General features: G+C 34.1%; 1 protein-coding gene and 1 non-coding gene across 8 annotated transcripts in view; both read right to left on the bottom strand.

Annotated features, from left to right (window-relative positions):
• The window catches only part of PAN3 (poly(A) specific ribonuclease subunit PAN3), a 162,755-nt gene that overhangs the window by 60,156 nt on the left and 87,764 nt on the right, over nucleotides 1-14,835 (bottom strand). For all 7 annotated transcript variants that reach the window (XM_034936502.3, XM_034936498.3, XM_034936499.3 and 4 more), the window contains one exon: nucleotides 14,424-14,571. In XM_034936502.3, the coding sequence (XP_034792393.3) occupies nucleotides 14,424-14,571 (148 nt within the window). The remainder of the gene's footprint in view (nucleotides 1-14,423; nucleotides 14,572-14,835) is intronic.
• LOC112436969 (U6 spliceosomal RNA) lies at nucleotides 2,213-2,319 on the bottom strand. The gene has a single exon (XR_003025632.1). It is a non-coding gene; the product is annotated as a U6 spliceosomal RNA (small nuclear RNA).

Below are 14,835 nucleotides of genomic sequence, written 5' to 3'. Positions count from 1 at the left end.
CAAAAATAAATCTTAGGTTTCCTGTTCAAGAATCTTTCTTAAAATGAAGGTTTTGAAATTAAAAACAAAAAAGAAAGAAAAATAAAGAATACTCAAGAGGAAGATGATCAGTTTACTCAACTTCATAAAAGCCTAGAGAAGAAAAAGCCTTAACTCAGCAAACAGAATGTAGGATAAGAGTTAATAAATTCTAAAATGAACTGAGGTATGAAGACAAGTTAGGACATACTTTCCTAAGGCAATTAAGAGATTTTCACATAGCTTAGGTAGTAGCTACAGAGAAAACTGAAGATGGGAAAATGAATTAATCAGTTTAAAACCCTTGTTAACTATAATTTTTACAGCATATAGAAATTATACATTCACATGCACACTGATAGTATCTTCATAATCATACAAAACTCCAAAACATGAAAAATTTTAATTTTTCATAATAAACAATATATTAAAGTTTTCTTCTAATTATTAACATATGGAGGCCAGTAATCTCAGCACTTTGGGGGCCAAGGTGGGAGGACTGCCTGATCCCAGGAATTCAAGGCCGCAATAAATTATGATCACTCCACTGCATTCCAACCTGGAAAAGAGAGCAAGACCCTGCCTCTTAAAATAACAACAACAAAACCCACATGGAACTGAAAGTAAGAGGAAGGGGGAAGCCTGTTCTCCCTGACTGTACCAGACCACACTAGTGCTTCTTAACTGCCTCAACTCTCTTAAGGCACTGGTTCTTAAATAGGATTGACATCACAATACCTGAAAGGCTTTCTAAAAAAAGACATTTATAGAACTGAAAGAAAAGAAAAATGGAGGTCTGGATGAGAAACTGGATTGGTAGGTTTAGGGGTCCTGGCCAGCAATGTATATTTTAAAAGCACCTTGGGAAATGCTGATAGACATCTTTGGTTAATTTTTAAAAGATTAACATGAAATCAATGTTAATGCAATAAAACAGAATTTCTGATGAAATAAATGGAACTATATTCTTTTTACAGAAATACAAAGGGAAAACATCAGGGAGATTAGATTTTAGAAAGACTATAAACCTGATATTTGCCAGTGAAACTATAAAAGCCTTTTTAATTTCTACACTGATTTTATGACATCCTGAGGTACCTCTAAAGCTTCCTCAAGGAATAAATGTTCAAACACAAAATTAATTTGCAACATAAAAAAATGCACACAGCTACACAATATACTTTTCCTCCAAACAAAATAAGCCACAATTCTAATAAGAATGTCTTAATTTCCAGGCCGGTCATGGTGGCTCATGCCTGTAATCCCAACACTTTGGGAGGCCGAGGTGGGCAGATCACTTGGGGTCAGGAGTCTGAGACCAGCCTGGCCAACATGGTGAAACCCCATCTCTACTAAAAATACAAAAGTTGGCCGGGTGTGGTGGTACACGCCTGTAATCCCGGCTACTCAGGAGGCTGAGGCAGGAGAATCGCTTGAGCCCAGGAGGCCGAGGTTGCAGTGAGCCGAGATCATGCCACTGCACTCCAGCCTGGGCAATAGAGTGAGACTCCGCCTGAAAAAAAAAAAAAAAAGTGTCATAATTTCCAAATATTAGGAAAAAAATGCACTTAAGCAAATCACAAAAATCCCTTCTCCTCTATATGAGGTTTTTAACATAATTTTTTCCCACTTTTTAAAGAATTACTAAAAGCAACCATCTGAAGTTACTACCCATGATTTTCCTAACTATACCAATACATTTGCCTTTCAGAATTACTGATTTAAAATTTTCGTATTCTAGTTTAACAATCTACATGCTGGATATCTATTAAGCTACTCAAGAAAAAAAAAGATAATAGTATTCTAATCTGTAAATTCAGATGTTTTATAGTGAATCTAACCTAAAAACTTGTTCTGTAAAATTGATGGGGAATATGTACACTCACAAATCATTATTTTCATAGAGGCCTGATTTCCCCATAGATCACAGTTATGTTATTTTCTGTCAACAGGTTACAATTTTAGCCTAACATAATAAAAGGGAGTCTTTAAAAAAAAGTTTTTGGATAAGGGTTGCTCACCCTCGAACTCAAATTAACAGATCCCTTATCTAAACACTTAATGTGATTCCTAATACATGTATACGTAATTTTGTGCATATCATTTGTGTTTATGCCAATGGAAATTAAATTCTCAATACAGTATTTCATAAATTTTTTATTTTTTAATCTTTATAAATTTTTAAAAAATATATTATAATGCAGAACACTTCATGAATTTGGATGTCATCTTTGCACAGGGACCATGCTAGTTTTCTCTGTACTGTTCTAATTTTAGCATATGTGCTGCCAAAGTGAGCATACATTTCAAAGATTTTTTTTTTTTTACGTTGAAGCTACTAGAGCTTCATCTTCTATATGCAAATATAATATATCCCATTTAAAGTGGGTCAAATCAATAGTTACCATTAAAACAACAGTTTTTTAAGATGTGATAGAACAATTTTCTACTCTTGAAGTATCCAACATCTAGATTCGGGGTAAAGTGAACCTTGGATTCAAAGACTATGCTCTTTATGATACCTAATTCTACTCTTATTTTGCTGTCCTTCAATGTCTATCTTAACAACAGTCACTTCTTGGAAATTTCTGACCCCTTATCCTCATTTTTACAGCCTCCGGGTTGCGGGGGATTAGGAATTCTGTGAATGAGACTACAAAGATATTACAAATAAAGTATTCTTTTTCATTTTTTTGAGAAGTAAACAAGAACTGGTTTTCACTTTTGGGTAAATATAAAGGAAAAGTGCTAAATGCTTACCTTATGACTGCGTAACAGTGACATTTCAATTATAACACCATGAACTGATTAAAAGTACAAAATCTCTTTATATTATGCAATAAAATGACAAATTTCGAAGTACTCTAAAAAGATTTATTTATTTATTTATTTTCATTTTCAGAGACAGGGTCTCACTGTGCTGCCCAGGCTGGAGATCAATTGTGTGATCATAGCTCACTCCAGCCTTGAACTCCTGAGCTCAATCAATCCTCCTGCCTCAAGCTCCCAAGTAGCTGAGACTACAGGTGTGTGCCACCATACCTGCCTATGGTTGTTGTTTGTTTATTTGTTTTGAGACCAGGTCATGCTGTGTTGCCTAGACTTATTTTTACATGTAAATCACCTTTAATAGAGGCCATGTGGATCTAACCCAAATAATTGCAACTTAATTTCCATCTCTGATTTTCCCCTTAATAACTACAGAATTTCATCAACTAATTTATATAATCCTACTTCATTTTGGCTGAATATCTATCTATGAGAGATACTTAAGACTATCTGGTATTAGAAATACTATAAGCATTAACAAAATAATTAAGTACCTTAAAGCTTTCTCATAAAATGTATTTAATCTTATTGACCAAACTTAGGCACATAATGTCAATTTATATGATGAATTTAACCTGAGTTTTATCAAACGCACAGTCCTCAATATTTGATGGAGATCACAGCCTGCACAACTACTTTGTTTTCCTGGTCTACACATAGTAATCTTCCCTTTGACATAACTTCAGTCTTGCCTGTATTAATGGTGTCATTTCTAGATGAACTGTCATTAATTAATTCAACAAATATCATTAGAATATTGATTGTATAAAGTGCAGTGCCTAAATCCCAAAAACATGAATAATTCAACATATTTTAAAAAACCAGCATCAGGGTTTTAACTATACTAGTAGGAATCTTACCCACTGGCCTGTAATAGTAGGTTACTTACTTTGGTCTCTATGTTTGAAGAAACAAAACAGTAACCTACCTGCTTGTCCCCAAACTTGGCCAAATGATCTAAAATGATGGGATCTCCCTAGACTCTACAATGGTGGCAATCTTTTAAATAATAACACTTACTTAAACGAAGCATCAAAACAGAGGGAAGAAAGGTGTTAGCTACTAAATATAACTTTTTTGGTTGAAAAGAACCATTTTTTTCTTCTTGAGTGGTAGTGAATGTTTGAGTAAATGGTGTCCTTCATTCATAGTGATAAATTGTGTTGTTTTGTTTACAAACAAGAAACTTACTCTAAGACAAGACTTATGAAAATTAATTACAAAAATTCACACAAAAAAGTAAGATTTAGTTAACAATGTAATTTTAATTTTGGATTTCTTTCCAATGAAAAAAGCTACCACCAAAGTACAAACAAAAATTAAAGTTGATCTCAAGAAAACTGTGGTTGAATCAATAAGTGCCTCTTATTTATCTAACATTAACAACAATTTAGTTGTTTTCTCTTATTTTCTCTTTCTTTTTTTGCCAGGACATGTTCTCATGTGAACAATTTAGTTGATTTTTTTGTAACAATTTAAAAACATACATATTAAAGTGTAACATGTAAATAAAAGATATCTGATTACTAGTTCCAGCCATAGGGTTGTTTTTTTTTTTCCATCCATGGAACTCTGCTTGAGGGTTTTATATTTTAAACAGCCACAGTACTTATGCTACTCATTTCCTAAGTATCTTGAAAAACTAAAAGTTATAGTAACTAATTTATATTTTGTCTCACTAACATTACCAAGGTGGAAGGAATCCCTGTTTCCCAGATTTATTCATGACTAAGCATCGGCAACTCCTATATTCATGAATTCAACAATAACTCTAGTTATTCAGAACACAGACATTAACCAGAAATGAAGTGATACTAGCCTCAGCCAAAGGATAATATAAAGCTCATATACCTTATTCACAGGAAACAATTCAAGTCCTTGACTCAAAGCCTTTTTCTCATTTAAAAAAAAGAAAAAAAAAAGAGGTACTAAAAGATATCTTTGTGTTCTTAGCTCTCAGCAGATTAGGAGGAGGATGAGAAAGGGAGATTAAGAGAAAAGAGGAGATAAGAATGACAAAAGTTCTAAATCGAGCAGTCAATCTCAAAATGAAGTCCCAGGACAAGTAGCAGCATCAGCAACACCTGGGAACACATTAGAAAAGCAAACCTTCCCTGGTTCACCCAGAGCTACTAAATCAGAAACTCTGGGGATGGAACCACGCAAATGCTGGAGTTTAACAAGCCTCTAGGTGATTCTGGTAGACTGAAATTTGAGAATCACTGTCATAAACAGCACAACAGAATTACCAATAAAAAAGCCAATAAAAACAAAAAAAATGATCAAAGTAAGCTTGCCAGATTATGGCCATTCAAGGCACTACTTTCAGGCACTTTAAGAGACTCAGAAGCAAGAGAAAGACCTTACCTTCAAAAAGTTATAACTAATTCATTGGAGCAGAAGACCAGTGGAAAGAATAACAAATCTAAGTAATCACATAACTTGAAATAAACTCCTCTACAAACTTGGATATGTAAAGAGTCAATGTATTCTGGTTCAATACAATTACTGAGGCACATATAGTTGAACAAGAGTCATCAATAAATAAGATTATATTTTGTTTTAAGCCAGAGAGTACTATGGAAAAATTTTGGAAAATATAAAGTTCTGACAATTAAAACTGTAAGCTTCTGATACCCAAAAAATTCAAGTATGCTGGAAAGATTCATTTCCCCTGACGCTAGATAAATCAGTTATTGCAGCTGCTTTGGTGATATTTTTAAAGTCATTACAAAAGATGCAAATGAGAAAATATCTCAAATGTATATTCATGAGATAACCAGGATCAACTGTTAAAAACTTTTGCTTCTAAAGGAGGCTGGGAAATGTAGCCAAGCTGCTTAAAATAGTTTAAGTCCAGATTTTAGTCAAAAGTCATCACAGGAGAAACTTCCAGGCTTGGGTCATCCCATCTTCCCATTCTTGCTCCTTCATGCTCTTCCCCTTCCTTTCTAGCTCACTTGAGAGATGCTGAGAAGCTCTTCCCCTGTGTCCCTTATAAGCTATGTGAAGAGCATCCTAGCCAACCTGAACACCTGCCTTGGAGTGTTACAAAACCAAGAAATACATTTTTGTCATATTAAGCCATGTCATTACATTTTGGATCTATTTGTTTGGGCAGTTTAACTTACACCACCTTGCACACAGTGAGCAATAAGATTATGACCTATATTAACTATGGCTGAGAGAGCAGCTGATGAATACACTGACACCCTTTACACCAATACCAATTAACATCAATAGGATGTTAATATATTTAATCTTAATGTTATTGTTTACTGTTAATTTTACTGTTTTCTCAAAGGTACCCCCACCAAATGACTACTAGTTATTAGTTACTATGTATAGGAATACCATGCTAAAATCTAGACAACCACATGTAAAATATAGAAAAGTGCTTATGAAATCCTAAGAAAACATCTTATTTCAGACATATCAATATGTAAGAGATTCGTGACTGAAAATTTTAGAACTAAACATTATTACCATAATAAATATGCAACCCACATCTAGGTTGTTGCAGGCATTTATGAGTAGGATTTACATGCCTATGTGCATTGGGGGTTTGAAAAAGGCCACATCTATAATTCCTCTCCTTTTACTAAGACCCTACCTACATGCCCTACTCTAGAGTAACTACATCTGAAAGGCAGTAAGAATAAGAAAAAGATGAATTTCATGGTCAAGCTGAGAAGAATCAAAGGATAATTCAAGAAACAGAAGGGGCTACAACCATCTGATTCATTCCTACAGAATTAGAGGACCACTCCTAACTAGACATGTAACACACAGAACAGTAAGTTTATTCACACAAATACTATCTTCTCCAAATACTACTTCTCTGAGTAGGCACATTGCTCTGGTTATCACTGAGCTAAAAGGTTGAAGAAAAAACGATCCCTGGTGCTCTCAACCTACTTGACTAAAGAAGGAGGTGGAAGGAAGATCGACATCTAACTCTCCACGTTCAGCTATGAAACAGATCAGAAATATTCTTGGGCATTTATTTACACCTGTTCTCTCTGCTTCTCAGTTCATCCAGAACCAATACAATACTCTGATTCACCCCAGACTCTAATCTTACATTTGCTGAAACAAAACTCCCCTCATCTCCACCTATGAAACAAAGGGAGCCATGGGAAGATTTTCTATTTACACAGAATATGTCAAGAAGTCCATATGCCTTCTAAAATCTTTCTTAAGTCTAGTACAAATGTTATCCTTCCCTTTTTACTACTTCGCACCACTGTCTTCATTTCTGTCTCTTTACGGTCCTCTATGCTTCTACAGATTTCCATGTCTCAAAAACACAGAATTTTAGATTAGAAAGGCTTAAAATCATCTACTATTACCTTCTTATAGAACTGAAGACTCTAAAACACAGAAACCAAGCGGTATGCTGAAAATCACATAGCTGCTTCAGTAGAACTGGTACCATGTTCTAAAGGCAATCGAGTCATAATACACTGAAAGCAGTCCAAGAGCAGCAAGAGACTTCACTGCAGCTGTAGATCACTGGATCGGTAACTCGTAGTTAAAGGAAATCCCTACCCACTCCCATCCAGCCCCTACCCCCTAATTATGGGACAAAATAGCCAATTCAATGAGATTTAAACAGGAAGTTCACAAGAGGAACTCTTATACCTATCAGGACCCATTAACCAGGGATTCCACAACCAGTAGAATATTATCTACTGGTAGCTATTTAAGCCTTACCTGACAGGTCTCCAAGCCAGCTGCAGCAGCCACATCCCTCTCTGCGCCATAAACGTCTCGCCTCAGTTTCCTGAAATTCCCAACTGAGAAGGGAATATAGCCAGCAGGCACTCCCAACCCTGTTATGATTCTACAGTTCTACTGTTAGTAAATTTCCCAGGGGCATCACAATCTGTGTCCTTACACATGCATACACAGAGGAGCTTCCTTCTAGGATGAGCTCCTCATTACGGGGCAATTAAAAGGTCCACTTCACAAAAACCTTGAGATCCCTCATCTTAATCATAAAATAGTTGTTAATTTACTTGTTTTTTAATGTAGAAAGCAAACTCCAAACTAAATAACTTGGAAAGATTTGAATGAATCTGCTGAATATACCTGAAAAACAAAGTAGTTACAAAGAATGGAAACATGCAATTTAAAAATACAAATACTTTAATTGGTTATAAGAGTGCTTCAGCATCTCAAAACACACAGTGTCTAGTTTTGATGCTGTTAAACTTTTTCACCAGGCACATTTCTGTTCCTCATTTGACTATTCACCTGCATATTCTTGAACATTTGCAGTTTTTAGAAGTTCTTCAAAGATGTTTATTAATTAAAATTCACTGTACTTAAGAGATACCTAACAATTACAAAATTATTTTCCAAGACAAAAATTAAGCCTTATCTATTGAGTAAGCATTTATTAAACACCATTTATACCTAAATTTGTACTAGATGAGAAATGGCATGGTCCCTTCTTCTTAAGCAATTTGTGAGATGTTTAGGAAATCTAATTAATTAATTAGAAGGATACTTTAATGCCAAACTACCATTATTGATATTAAGTACAAAACTAATTTGAAGAATTCAATTTAGACAGAAATCAAATTAATTTGAGCTGTAATTATTTGACTATCCCACAGAATCCATTTAACAGTAGACTTCTGAGAAACAATTACAAGGAAAATCTGTTATGTTTATTAAAACTGGTGATATTTAAGAACCATATAAATATGGTTACAATTTTTATTTTTAATAATTATATCACTTAGTAAACACAAAATAATCTAAAGCAATAGCTTATGGAGTTTTTGTGCCTTGAAAGACTTAACGTAGAGCCCTAAAACACACAATGAAATTTAAAGTCTGAGCTTAGATATTCACCATCTTCAAGACCATAGATTCATCCTGTTTCCCCAAAAAAAGAACAGTTTCCAAAGAGTTTCCTATTTTCCCAATGGTACACTCCTTAGCTGGATACCAAAGTAGTAATATAGCTAGGTAGACATATCTGTGGATTTAATTTTACCCACACTAGTGTTCCATTCCTTATGACTTACAAGAGTTCACAATTTTGGACCTATACAATTCGTTGAACTGAATAATACTTCTCCCCGGTTGCCTGACGCCATCTTGTCTGTCTTACAAATAAATCAGTTATATGGACACACACAGAACTAGTCTGAAGAATAAAATAACTAAAAGAACTATATCATATTGGAAAGTTTTTTTTTTTTCCCATTCAACAAAAAAGGAGAGGACTAGGACAAGTGGATGGAAGAGAGACAAGACTTTGGTTTAGCAGAAGACTGAGTTTTCTTTTGTATTCAAATTGTTAAAATGTACACTGGGCTGGCTGCCTTGGTTAGTTAATGAATTCCTTATATTACTGTAAATGACTAAGCAGAGACTAGATGACAATCTGTCAGAAATGCCACCTCTAGATTGGCGCAAGGCTGGACTATGTAAATCCCAAAGGTTCCACTTAAATCAATAACCAGTATCATGTTATTGCCTAATCCAACTACTATGTAATTTAAATACATAATACCTCCATTTGCTCATCTATGATATGAAATGCCATAGAGCTAATCAATCACAGAATTTTGTTTTTTGGCACAGAACTTTAAAACTGAAAACGATCTGCTTATCCCAACCCTTCAACATTATAAGAGTAAATAACTATTTTTAGTCTACAACATTCATAAAAAGTTTTGATATTTCTGAACAAGAACGACAAATATTAATTTCCCCTTTTTCTTTCCCTTCCCTTTTTCCCTCACATATTTCTCAAGCTAAAAATGTTTATTTAAAAAAAGGGTATTAGACAATTTTACCCACCAATTTGGCACCATAACCTCAGGAATATATAAGAAATGACTTTTCAGTATTTTTAAAAAACTGGATGTAAGAACATAATTTTCTTTGGATTTATTTTCCCAAAAACCTACAATAAATAAACTTGGTAATAAATGAATACAATTATTTAATAATGCTAATTTTGGTATAATAATTAGATGATTCTCCCCCATATCAATCATATGAGTTTGCCTTAATAATATGCAACAAAGGCTGAGTGAGGTGGCTCACCCCTATAATTCTAGCACTTTGAAAGACTGAGGAGAAAGGATCACTTGAGGCTAGTTTGAGACCAGCCTGGAAAATACACTGAGAACTCGTCTCTACAAAAAAAATTTAAAAATAATTTTTTAACTCGGCATGTATCTGTAGTCCCAGCTACTCAGGAGTTTGAGGTGGGAGAATTGCTTGCGCCGGAGCTGGAACTGGAGGCTGCAGTGAGCTACGGTCATGCCACTGCATTCCAGGATGGACGACAGAGTGAGACACTCTCTCTAAAGTAATAATAATTTACAAGAAAACATATCTAATGATTAAAAAAAAAAACTGCACTATTTTCATCTTGAAGGAATGAATATTGACAAATGCTGAAAATCACTGTGACTCATTTTCTCATTTATAAATTAATGATGACATTTGCAAATATAAGAACTCATCTCTGCCCCTCCTAAGGGCCCACACATGATAATTAAGCAGAAGGAGAGATGCTCAATTCCTGAGACACAACTGTGCACTAAACCACCAAATGATACACAAGAACACCATGCAGAAATGTGTGCTGCTCCTGCTGCACTTACAGTCACTTTCAAACACACTGTGACGCTGTAAATTTGTTAACACTGAGGTAATTAAACCTAAAGTACACGAAGACTTAGTTAACTATGTCTACTATTAAAAATACTCGGGAAAATTCTGATGAAAAAGGACACTCAGCAATTAGTTCTCATGATAAAATTACTTTTCGGCCGGGCGCGGTTGCTCACGCCTGTAATCCCAGCACTTTGGGAGGCCAAGGCGGGCAGACTACGAAGTCAGGAGATCGAGACCATCCTGGCTAACACGGTGAAACCCTGTCTCTACTAAAAATACAAAAAAAAATTAGCCGGGCGCGGTGGCGGGCGCCTGTAGTCCCAGCTACTCGCGAGGCTGAGGCAGGAGAATGGCGTGAACCTGGCAGGCCGAGCTTGGAGTGAGCCACGCACTCCAGCCTGGGAGATAGAGAGAGACTCTGTCTCAAAAAAAAAAAAAAAATCACTTTTCATGGCACAAAAATTAAAGTATAAACTATTATTTCATATATTAAGCACATTCATAACTTCGTTTCCAGAGATCTAGTCAAAAAAACCCTCTGCCTAAGCCAGAGCTACTAGAAAAATGTATCTTTAGGCTATGTGTTACTTAAAAGTATTCTTACTGTATAACACTCTGGAAATTAGTCTTAAGTTGTGTTAAATCAGTGGTTCTCCAGGAGGTGGAGGTTGCAGTGAGCAGAGATCGCGCCACTGCACTCCAGCCTGGGCAACAAGAGCAAAACTCCGTCTCAAAAACAAAAAACAAAAAAAAAGTGGTTCTTAAATTTTGGAAGGCTGTGAACCTCTGAGAGAATAATAAAAGCTGTTGCCAGAGAAAAATGTCTATTTATAAATAAAAATATGCATAACTGGAGGGATTCTCAAAGACAAGCCCAAGTGCCATATCTTTAGTATCATTAAAACAACTAACTTCACAAAAGATACTTAGAAATGTAGCTATTGTTCATAGGTTCAATGTGCATAACAAAACTGTATCTATAAATCCTTGATTCCTTAAATTAAAAAATGAGTGTGTATACAATTTGATAGAAATACATGTCACAAATTTTAACGCTTTTTAAAAACCTAATTAGCTGTGAGTAAATTCAAATATTTGTATAAAGTTTTATTTCTTACATTGAGACATATACCAAAAACATGACTTATTTTTTCTTAAGTGATCAAAACAGATTTTTAAGAAGCAATGTGATTCACTCAGGGTCTCCTTTGTGCCAGGCATTATGCCTTTGTTCCTCATAATTTGAGGAAACCCACTCTTAATATCCACTCAACTTTGCTCAAATATTGGGACAAAATAAACTGGCCTAAAAATTTTGACAAATATATTTGGTCAAAAATATATTTAGATATGTACTTTCCTATACGTAATGAAAATGATGTTACCCTAGTTTACATAAGTGTCAAAGTATTTAAGGTTTCATATTTTATAGTAATTTGATACTTTCGAGGGCAATAGTTTTGGGGATAGAAACTTTAAATTAAAAACTTGTAACTAAAATCAATGAGTTACACCTATAATAGACAGTAAGAATTAAAAATAAACTAAATCACCATTACCGTAGGTAAATAAACTCTTTATTTATTCTATAACCTTACACGGCAAATGTCAAGAACCCTTCCTTAAACAAAACAACATTTGTAGGTAAGAAATGATGGAAGACACTGAGAGTACAATGGTTTTTCCGAAAGGCAGACTTAAATATTTTTTCTTTGCTCATCTCCAGAGTGTTAAACCAATAACCAAACAGAAAAAATAATTAATGCAAAATAATTCATCATTGTTGAAAAATATTTTAACTGAGTTGTCATCTGAATGAAGAGCACTTTTAAAATAATAGTCATTAGAATTCAAGAATACATTTCATATGATATAATGACCTATTTCCAATGGTTCCAGAGAGTGATCACTTTCATTGTTAAGAGGAGCTAGAATAACCATTTAATGCTAGGGCTATGTAGAAGAATAGATTTTCAGCTAATTTAACTTTTAAATTAATTAATTTCACCCTAAGTTTCTATTGTGAGGTCCAATTGGGACCAATGAATATACCTACCTCCAAATAAGCTTATACCTATACCATAAGCATTAATGGATTTTCTTAAACTGAATGTTTTTAAATTTAAAATTCCCTTTAATATTTTTAACTCCTCCAATTGAAAAGGCTAATTTTTTTTGAATGGCATGTCTAAATTAGTTTCATGAAATAAGTTAACAAAATGTTTATTTCTGATACGAGGAAGGAAGTATTGTTAGGCCAAAATAAACTGGCATGTAATTAAGGCCAAAGTTTTCTGATTGCTATATGGATCCCATTATTGTGGATGCTTTGGAAAGAGACATATAAAGTTGAATTACAACACTGCTCAGAAGTCTAGACAATGCCTAAGAAATTTTAAGATGTGTAGCTCATTTGCAGATTATGCTCATGTAAACAATGTGAACACACCTCAACAAGAGAAAAATCATAGTAGTATATTACTTACAATAAAACTTTAAGGCTACCAGAGATATTCAATTCTGACACTGCTCTCTAGGGAAGAAAGGAAAATGCTTACAAATTTAACTGAACCTGGAAAAAAACCAAAGTAGAAGAAAAGGTAAGGGAACAAGTGGTGGGAGGGGAGTTGGAAGGGAGACGGGTAGTAAGAGAAAGAATGGTGGGGAAATGAGGCGCTGACAAAATCCTTAGCAACACAAGGTTATTAAGATCTGAGTACTCTGATACTTTAATGCTAAAACAGATGCTCTGCTCCACTGTGTTATCTTTAACTTCTCCCATTTTTCTTCCCAAAGAGGTCCTTGAATTAGATATATGAGTATTTAAATCAAAGATTTACTTACTAATTAGATTAAGCCCTGGAGACAGTACCAGTTCCTGGCTGATCTAGATATATCCTTTGGCTTTGTTTTAGTGTGTGTATATATTTCATTTTATTTCTGTTTTTTTTTTAATGTCCAAGACCAAGTGATGATTTTCCTGTATAGGTTCTAGAAGCATAATTTGTGTGTGCAACTCAAACATTTGACAAACATAAGATACCAATCTGCTCAGCACTTACTATGAATTCAATATGATTGTGCATACCACCTTACTTTCCAAATCAAGGTACACAGCAGTGGGGATAAGTGATGTTAATTTTAAAAATTTAAATATTTTTATATTAAAATAAACATTATGGAGTAGCAGATGCAAAATCGGCATGAATTCTTAAGATAAAAATGAAGACTGCAAAGAATCATAGATTTCTCAAAGGGTCACATTGAACTATGCCTTCAGGACTCCTGGAGTACAAGCACATTTGCCCAAATTGTTCTGTCATTATGGGTACACTTTATGGGTACATTATGGGCAGAAGATAACTAAAAAGTGTTTTTCTCTACTGCAATGATCCCTCATGTAGTATATTTTTTTCCTACTACTGTTTATAATACTTTACCCAATTTAAAATTACTACTATAGCATTTATAATCAAATATCTGAAAGGGAATACCATCTAAAGATGTAGAATGATTAAATTATTTTTTAGAAATTTAATGTAAAAGGAGGACTCTGAGGCATATGTACATAAATATTCACGTTCTTTCTGATGCCTTTATAAGTTTGAGTGAAACAGCACAAAGTTTTAAAAATAGAGAAATACAAAAAGATAGATTTTTTTCCTAAATAACCATTTTCCCCTTTAAATTTTTTTGTGAGTTTTATATATAAAAATTCTTATATGTAATTTCATTCATATTTAAATTTTGCTTTAAAATTCTCAACTACACATTTGGCCTATGGTACCAAAAACTAGAACATAAAGCTCTTAATTTGTTCAAATGTGAATCATTCAAGTATACAATTTCAGTTCCGATAAATTAATAGTAAATGGTGCTTACAGACATGGTATCTGGAACTCACTGGAAATAGTTACTAAACTTACCTGGCGCTAATCCAGCAGTAGCAGGGCTTCCCATGGATGGGTGAGAGAAAACTTGAGAGAAGGCAGACATATTTGACTGGGACACGTTACTCAGCCTGGAGGTTGATCCTCCTTTAGGAATAAACTCGCTTGCAGTAGGATTTGGTGTCTATTTAAAAATCAAATATAGTAAGTTAACACACTTTAAGCCGAAAAAAGACATTGAATCTACTAGGCATATTCCACAGCGCTTTATTTACTAAGTAAAATACATTATTGAAAGGATTAACAAGTGTTTTCGGTTCCATATTTTGGTGTGTCATAATTATATTTCTTAAAGGAAATCTGATCATCAAATTTGAAGACTTTAATCATTTCATTTGCAGAATTTTAACCTCAGTAATGTGTAAAATTTGTCTTTATTATCAAGCAT

The sequence above is a fragment of the Pan paniscus genome, chromosome 14 (genome assembly GCF_029289425.2).
Source record: "Pan paniscus chromosome 14, NHGRI_mPanPan1-v2.0_pri, whole genome shotgun sequence".
NCBI lineage: Eukaryota > Metazoa > Chordata > Mammalia > Primates > Hominidae > Pan > Pan paniscus.
This window is presented reverse-complemented; position numbering and strand designations above follow the sequence as displayed.